Source organism: Poecilia reticulata, chromosome 18 (genome assembly GCF_904066995.2).
Source record: "Poecilia reticulata chromosome 18, P_reticulata-male-v2, whole genome shotgun sequence".
Lineage (NCBI taxonomy): Eukaryota > Metazoa > Chordata > Actinopteri > Cyprinodontiformes > Poeciliidae > Poecilia > Poecilia reticulata.
In genome coordinates, this window is record NC_088847.1 from 13,440,612 (window position 1) to 13,449,647 (window position 9,036).

A 9,036-nucleotide genomic window follows, 5' to 3' on the forward strand; every position below is an offset into this window, starting at 1 on the left:
TCGAAGCAAATTTTGGTTCAATCTCAACACTTTGCTACATCGTAGCAGCATCCAGCGTCTTGGCAGTATCTGCCTGTTCTATCTTGTAAACGTTCATCAGATTGTGGAAACGTTTCCCTTCTGCAGTCCTCTGACCGAGTCTCTAGAGGCTTTCTGTCAGAGTCGCCTCGAGACGTCAGGAGTGGAAATATTTTCTCCAGCTGAAGTCAGACTTTCACCGAATTTGCTGAATGCTACGTCTAAACATTACACTGAGGAAATAGTTTCTTTTTAATCTTCAGGTGTCTTGGTTAAAAGTGAAAGATCTGGATACAAATTGACGGGTTTTTGGAAAAAAAACAAACAAAAAAAACAAACAAAAAAACATGTTTTTCATTTAAAGTAAAGCGTCACATTTGTCTTTTGTTAATGTTCAGTGTCAGAATGCAATCCAAAGTTCAATTATTTTAAATCCACACACACACAAAGAGTTTTGGAAGATTTTAGCGAGTAAGAGAGAAGATTTGCAAGAAGCATTTTATTTAGGAGTAAAAGTCAGAAACGTCAATCCTGTTATTATAAAACACAGACTGCTAAATACACCAGGCAGAGGCATTCGCTTTATAATTCCAAAACCTTAGAAAAGTAGCAAAAGAAAATGTTGCTGAAAAGCACTAAACTAATACGTTTTAAACTGCGTGGGTTTTTCCTGTAATTATAACTGCCGTCCATCTGAAACGTCTGCAGGACATTTCAGACAAACTCGCCACGCCGCCTCTGAGTCGGCGGCGCGTTAAGCTCTGCCGACTTGAGCGGTGACCACGTCGCCCGACTGACTGCTTCCCCTGAGCTTCAGCTCTCGATGCATCTGGCACCACACGCAGGGGTAGCAGCACGCTATTTTTAAGCAGTCGTCACAAGCTGAGCCCTGCAGAGAGGAAACAGGAAGGGAGGAAAAGGCAAAAGATTGTTAAAAAACAAAACAAAAACATGGAACTGATCTTGGTCTCTGGACGACTTTACGACGATGTGAACAACTTGATGCCCGCTTTATGATTTATCACTCTAAAAGATTTTGGATCATCAAACTCATTCTAACAGCACAAAGACAACCAGAGTGACCAGGAAAATAAGTTTTGAAATCCTGATTTCATTTATTAATGGGTTTATTAAGCCATCCAAAACAACTAACCCTAAATACCTTCAGTCGAAGATGTGTGTCTTAGGTATACGTATTTTCCTATCTTTAGCTCTAAGTTTGGAGCACCTTGAGTTGCTCTTCCTCCTCTCACCAACATGTGAAAGAATGAAGATTTGACAAAGTGATGCAGCAAAAACAGTGACTAGGAAAATTATTATATGAATTAAAACAGTCAAACACGAAAATAAAAATGAAGTCAATGAAAAAAAAACACCTTCGCAGACAAATAATGCTGCATAGCTGAGGCTGAAAAGACCCATCAAGTTAAATCGGGTCTGTAAAACCAGGGAAACATCTGAATCAAAGCCGTGGTCGAAGAGGAAACACTAAACCGGTGATGTTAAGGAAGCCAGTGAGACGTGACTTGTTATTTGACTCCGGTTTAAAATCAGGAGAAGCCGCTACAGGCATTGATAAGGCCTGGCAAAACCATCTGAGAGCAACAAGAAGCTGCTCTAGAAGTGAACACAAGCGTCGAAACAACAAAGTGGCCTTACAGGAATGTTGTGGCGCTCTCTGATGTTGGAGCGGAGTATGCAGGACACGATGCCGCAGACGTCCAGACAGGGCATGAGGCTGCACCAGCCGTACTCCTTGGCAGTCTGGCACTGCAAGCAGGGGAAGCAGCACAACCCGAACAAACCTGCAGGGGAGACAGGGAACGTTTTAATGTCTGATAACCTTATCAGGCTGATTTAGGCCACAGAATGGACATCATCTTTGAAAAGTTAGAAACTAACATGTGATGAACCAGATGCAACCATTTTGTCTGTTTTTCATTGTCTTCTTCTTTGACTAGGCCACTCCGATACATGATTAGATATAAACCTAAGTTAGTTTTACCCAGAAGAAGCTTTAATTTCATTGTATTTGAGTAAAACAAAAAGAAAAAAAGCCTTTCTAGTTTAATGTAATGTCAAAAATACCAAACAAAACAAATTTAGTTTTAATATAATAAAATCACTCCAAGTTGAAGTCATATAATCACCTCTGCACTGCATCGACTGTCTTCATTTCTGCTGATACTCTTTCTTTAGAACAGTTGGAAACCATTAAAGGCAAAACGTGTCCAGACCACAGTAATCCAACGGTATATTTCAAGGATGTTGAAATGTCAATTTCACAACACCTCTACATTTTCTCACAACAGTCTGACGCGACCACTCCCTTGAAATTCCTTAGAAATTCATGGAAAGCCAAATTATGTCACAGGAACATGCCTACAATCCCCACAGACCACCCGGGGGCGCTGTCACGTCACCTGAGAGGAAAACTTCTCACATGCCAGCCACTGTCCACTTGGATAGGAAGTTTAGAAGCACTAAAGGTGCAGTTTTCTGTCCAATCACTGATATTTAAAAAGCTGGACCTGACAATCCCAGTTTTGGCCAATACAGGCTTATTGTTCCTATATCTGACACTGTCAGAAGTGTCTGAAACGTCACCAGATATCGAAATAAAGTCACAAAGTTGGCAACATCAGGGAGACTATTGTCAGCCAAGCACATTCTGGGGGATCAGCTCTCTCTCATGGCAGAGCAAACGTGGACAGCAGCTGATTTTCAGACCTTTGAGGAGGAAGGTAAAATCTATTTCACTTGCAAGAGTCGGCCGATCGCCCACAATGAAGCAAATCAGGGTCTATCGATGAGCCGGACGATCATTCAAACATCGAACGAGCCAAGAGGCGTGTCGACCTTTTTCCAAAATCTATTAAAATAATTAGTAAGTTGGAAAAGATTTTGAAATCTTGAAGATCTTATGGTGGACATCTCAGAACAGAGCAGAAATCAGTCAATAAATTCACTTAAATTGTCTGTAGACCCTCCAGTCTTGATTGCATCTGGAATCTGCAGAAGGTCACACCCTCCATCAGCCCAACTACACGACCAAACCAAGGGACAAAAGCTCCAATGTTTCCTTGTTTCCGTTCTGTCGGCCAGGTGAATTTACGTAAACAAATGTTAGATGTTATCAGATCAGGAGATCCAAAACTATCCAGTCTAATAAAAGTAAAATAAAGCTCTTTCAGTTTGAACTCCGCTGTCTGGAGAGAGAAACAGTTTGTTCCTTATCAGGTAAGCCATCCCTGCTGTCACGCATGGTGGCGGCAACGGCATGATATGGGGTTGGTCTTCTGCAGCAGGAACCTGACCAGTCCCCTTATAAAACGAGAGAAGCTTCATATGCAAACCTGAGGCATTTATCTTCTAACACCAGAACCACCTGAATCGCTTGAAATACATCAACGCACCCCTTGTTACCTTTGTTACTTCTGTAAATGTAAAGTGACAAATTACATAAGTACACAAAGTGTTTACTCCCTGAACAAAAGCGTGACTTTTTGGAAAACATGATAAGCACGCATCTCAACAGAAGTTAGTGGGAAGGGGCCATTTTATCTGATTGCGGTTCGACGTTTCAGCCAGTTTTACGAGAGATATGCTCATCTTTTGAAACCTCTGGGCGCCGACAGCGAGTTGACAGCCATATTTCACAACAGCAGTGCTTAGTTTATCATCTCATGCTGCAGATTGTTCCATAAAAAGAGCAGAAAAAGAGCCGTCTTTCTTCCTCTGGCACATTGTCTGCAAACAAACACGGCGAAGGTGTTTCTGGTTTCCCATGTCAGACCGTGTGTTGTTGTTACTTCTGTGATTGAACATTATGGCGTGAAAACAGAAGCATCACATATAAAGTACAGTCAGCATGAGGTCAACACAAACTTTCTTTGCTGAAACTTTCACAGGTTTGCGCAAGAATGAACCGCTAAACTTCCATGCAAGCATGACACGAAAAGGCTGTACGAGTTGAAGTCGGCAGAGAACTAGACAGAGCAGGGGCCTGCAGCTCTTCGACGGATCACGTGCGGCTCTTCGATACCGAAATTTCCCACATTAACTGAAGGCAGCACTGACAAAAGCAGCGCAAAGTGCAGCGCAGGATGTGAAATTTTAAGCTAGCGCTAAAAGTCTGCAGTAGTTGTCGGAGAGACTTTAGGTGATAGATGGAAGCTGAATCATTTAAAAATAAAATCTGTTTCCATGGTAGCAGCTGTCCTCAACAGGTCTCTGTATTTCTGTCGGCTGCATTATTTCACGTCGGTGCACTTTGCGCATCGCGGTGACGCGCAGAGTGGCAGGAGAGAGGATTTGAGATATTTAGTAATTTTTCTACTGCAGAAAAAAAAAACAGAACAAAAGTGAGAAAAATCAGAAAGAAACAGAGACTCCTATGAGAGATTAAATTAATAACAACATTTATTATGGTGCATCAGACCTGCTGTGTTTGACCTTTAAGATTTAATTTGTACTAATGCTTGAATAATAACATTTATTTAATGCCCCCTTTAAAAACGATTGAGCAGAGGTGAATTCAGGAAGTTTTGAAAGAGGGCTAAAAGTTGGCCCAGTGATGATCTTGGGTTGTTACACCAAAACTAATGGTCAAACTACAGTGTAAAATATGCAAATGGTAGAGGTCACCACAATACCCTCAAATAGGTACAGATCTGGATCATGAAAGTAAATTGTCCCACACGTTTCAAAAATGTTCTGCATGAGACGCTTCCACATCCGCCGTTTCGGCAGACGGAGCTCAAAAGTCTGTCTGACTGTGGATACATTTTTACTACACTTAAGCAAGTCTAATCATTGTCGTGTTTTCACCGACACGTGTGAAAGAGTTGCTTCGAGTAGCTCTGACAAAGTACAAACCGTATCTAAAGACACTATCAGGTGACCCACTAAGGCCTTAGGGACGAAGAAAAACGCTGTTTCAGCAGCAATGTGGCATAAAGCTAATCTTGTGTGGATCTTTACGGTGGTGATGAGCTTCATTTGGCTCTTAATGCTGATCTGGTTCGCCACTTCCATATTATAGAGGTTGTTGAACTAAATGTGAAATCGTCTGCTGTTTCTGAAACCTGTTTCAAAGGGTTGACGTTGTTTAAATTACCCTGAATTAAATGCTTTTAGGTTGTTTTTATTAGTAAGAAGAAAAAAAACTAAATAAATCAGTTTACTAATGCAGGTCACGTCAAACCGTGAAGAGGTGGAAAACTGACATTCACCTGGAAAACAGGGGTGGGCTTTCAAAGGCAACGGGACAAGTCAGAACATCTCTTTGTTTCAGTGAAAATCAGATGCACCTGGAGTTGGAAGGTGATTAAGGAGAGAGATGAGTCCGAACGCACGATGAAATCTTCTGTAGTGAAATTTGAGTGGGAGGGATTTGTCGCGCTGTCATGATTCCACAATAAAAGCTGTTTCATTCACATTAAAACCCACTGAAAAACTGGATTCATATTAAAAGGTCAGAAATCTCTTAAGAATTAAAACAATGTGAATGCAATAAAAAAATAAATAAAAAAAAGGCCACATCTTCTCCAGCAGTGCTAATCAACGTGGAGGCTCCTATCCGTTATGTCTGTGCTCACTAATTGCTGCTCCTGATCCTTAAATTTGAGGGAATATTTCAGTAAATTTTGTCGCGCTAACTCACAGCCGCTGGTGTCTTTGAAGCAGTCGAACAGGCCGGTGCTCCAGCTCCCAGGGCTGGACGAGGGCGGATGGTAAGCCATGTCTGGAAGAATCAGAGTCGACATCAGCACGTCAGAAAATGAAATTCATGAATTTGGAGCTTTGCATCTTATTGCCACACCACATTCTTTGTTTTCAGACATTTTAGGCGGATCTATACACAATCTCTATCTGTTAAATTCAGAGAGCTTTACAGACATGGTAAAAGAATCACATCACCTGTGAACGGTTTGTTTGGATGTAAGCCACCAACATTTTGACTCCGTCCTTACAGATTAAGCTCCAACATGGTGGAATCCGTGGCGGGTTTTTTTTTTTACACTTCATATCCAAAAACTTTAAAATCTGCTAAAGAATATGTTGGTTTTTGATTGAGTGTGATGGACGGATGGAAAAAATAGTGAATCACTGCAAATCGCATTTTAAAAAATGGCACGTCCTTTTATGAATATTTTCAAATAAAAGTGACTGAAAAGTGTATCGTTCTCCTTTTACTCTGAGACTCATAAATAAAACCATCTCCAAAGTCAACAAGGTAGAATATATATATCCACACCTCACTGTGTATTTTTGAAAACATTTTAAAACCGGGTTTCTTTTTTTCCCAATCAGCTTGTCACCGACTCCATCAGTTACCGTTTGTGAAAACGATGACAGAAAGACAAGAAAAGTTCAATTTGTGAAACTTTTTCTCCACTCAACAAATTCAGAGTTTAATGGTGTTTATCTCGTTTCTTGTGTAGCTTCTTCGTGATATAGCTGCACTTCTCGTTTTGATACAAGATTTTGACCAGTCTTTTAAACATTGACTAAAAGTTGATCTTTTTAGCATTTGTTAGTTTTTCCAGATGATCAGATTTCATCTCATTTTTAGCGAGCCAAGCTTTCAATGCCTCAATCAGACCCACGTAGAGCGTAAGTGAAGAGCGAAAAAAACACGACGACAAAAAACGGCAGTAAAAACTACATTAAGAGTCCAAAGTCTTTGTGCCAGGAGCTTAATATGAGAGGCATGAACAAGCATGACCATATGGAGTGGCGTAATGTAGACAGGCCGGTTGCATTTCCTGCCAAACTTCATTATGAATGTTAAATATTTAATGGGGTATATCCTGAAGAGGCTGAAATAACGCAGAAACACCAGTTTAGGAGAATAAAATCAACTCAGTGCAGTTTACTTAGAAGTCACCAATTCACAAAGACTATTAAAGCACAGGAATCCAGTTTATATATGGAAAACCTAAAGCTGCTCGGCTGGATCTGTTGCCACATCTGAGTTAAAACAGGAGATTCATATCATAGCTTGGCAGCAGATAAATCTACAGCAGCTGTTTGATTTCATGATGTTGACGGGGACCAGTATATTTGGAGGGAAATGGCGAAGTGCACAGTGCCAAAAAGGACCTAAATAACGTTGCATTTTCAGATGGTGCCTCGAGCTGAATCATGACTTTATAATAACTTAAATTTAAAAAGTGGAAAAATGTTGGTAACACTTTATTTGAAGGGCTGTGCATATGACATGACACTGCCATAAATATGACCTGTCATGAACATGAAGGCATATTTATGAATGTTTATGACAGTTGTCATGAAGTGTCATTCGGTAAATAATGACACTTTTAATGCAAAGTTGCTCTAAAAGTTGCATTGAAAGTCCATTAAAAGTGCCAACTTTGCATGATTTTGTAAATAATGACACTTTAATGCAAAGTTGGCACTTTTAATGGACTTTCAATGCAACTTTTAGAGCAACTTTGCATTAAAAGTGTCATTATTTATCGAATGACACTTCGGTAAATAATGTCATAAAGACTCCTTCATGTTCATGACAGGTGTTACGTCATGATCATGACAGTGTCATGTCCTATGCGCCCCGTCAATTAAAGTGTTACCAAAGTGTTAAAAAGTAAAAGTCACAGCTGTCCTGGTCATATATTTGAATGATCAAAATAGATCGATTAACAGGAATACAGGAGAAGCTAAAGGCAAATAAAAACACGGAAGAAATAAAAGTCGCTGCTAATATTAACCAATATTCACTCAATTCACTTTGAAGAAAATCACCGACCCAGTGGTTCCTCTCATCTTTTCACCGCAGCTAAACTGAGCTGGTTATACTCTTTTCTCTTATTCGATGTGAATCCCTTTGTTTGTTTTTTTTTCTTGCTTCTTTTTACATCTACGTGCAAATATGAAAATTTTCACAGAGGGTCGATTTTAACTACAAACAACTTTTCCGGGTTTTTATTTTTAGAATCATTTAGATTCAATTAACATCCGTCATTAGCTTAATTGAGGTGGATTAGTTAATTAGGTTATAGCAGACTTACTACTAGTCAAAAATGGTTATAATAAACAAACACGTGATCTGTAAAATTAGTCATTAATGTAAAAAAGGAGCCATGGATAACATTTTGGCGAAGACTATAATATTTAAGTTGATGTTTAATGTTAAAAACGTGTAATGTTGCACAGAAACGTCGCTGAAAATGCAGCACCTTGTTCCGTGAATCCGGTAAAACGAACACATTCAGCGGTAAAAACGAGCTGTTATATAAGTTTTGACCTAAAACCAGATGTTCCGGATATTTTTTTCTTACCTTTTTAGCGTGGTGTGAGTTGATAAAACACGACGAAGTGAAACGGCTGTAAGAATATGGAGCAATGATATAGACTTGCCTTCCTGCAGAGACAACCCCTTTGTCATCAAAACTTTTATGGCTGCACTTTGTGACCCAACCCCAAAACACACCTCACTAAAAGTACTTTACAGTTTTATGCCCCTTTTATCTCCCACCGAACACACAAAGTTCATAAATTGTTTAAAACAATAAACAAAAGCTCTCATTTAGAAAAAAAAAAATCTTAGAAAATGGTAGAGTGGAGATTTAAGTTCGTTTTGATGGTCTGTTCTTGGTCAAAATACATAAAATCATCGAGATGAGCAAAAAGACATTTTATTTATTTATTTTCTTCCCTCTAAACCCAGACATGTTCTTCATTCCTGTAGGAATGAAGAACATGTCTACTTCTTCTCTAGAAATTATATTTCCAGATCGGTTTTGAATCCATGCTCTGGTCTGGACCTGCTGGTCCATGCTGGGTAGTGCTGGTGAGAGATTACGGTGTAAAATCTGGACACGTCGCCAGTCCGTCACCGAGACACACACACACACACACACACGCACGCACACACACACACACACACACACACACACACACACACACACACACACACACACACACACACACACACACACACACGATGGTGATTTATCGTATTCGATTAAGCTAACATATTTTTGGCTGTGG

At 39.9% G+C, this 9,036-nt stretch overlaps 1 protein-coding gene across 1 annotated transcript; it reads right to left on the reverse strand.

Annotated features, from left to right (window-relative positions):
* Positions 1-502: 502 nt before the first annotated feature.
* Positions 503-8,478, reverse strand: LOC103480488 (cornifelin homolog B-like). Its single transcript, XM_008435446.3, has 4 exons — positions 8,325-8,478; positions 5,684-5,764; positions 1,678-1,823; positions 503-907 (listed from the first exon to the last, which is right to left on the reverse strand). The coding sequence occupies exons 2-4, from the start codon at positions 5,760-5,762 to the stop codon at positions 773-775; spliced, it is 360 nt and encodes a 119-aa protein (XP_008433668.1). The 5' UTR covers positions 5,763-5,764; positions 8,325-8,478; the 3' UTR covers positions 503-772.
* Positions 8,479-9,036: the final 558 nt, after the last annotated feature.

Bases quoted from the DNA above. Each gene is read 5' to 3' on its own strand.
- LOC103480488 (XM_008435446.3), bottom strand. From the start codon at position 5,762: ATGGCTTACCATCCGCCCTCGTCCAGCCCTGGGAGCTGGAGCACCGGC. The intron at 1,824-5,683 runs GTGAGTTAGCGC...TCTCCCCTGCAG, and splicing joins CTTCAAAGACACCAGCGGCT to GTTTGTTCGGGTTGTGCTGC. The intron at 908-1,677 runs GTAAGGCCACTT...TCCTCTCTGCAG, and splicing joins GAGAGCGCCACAACATTCCT to GGCTCAGCTTGTGACGACTG.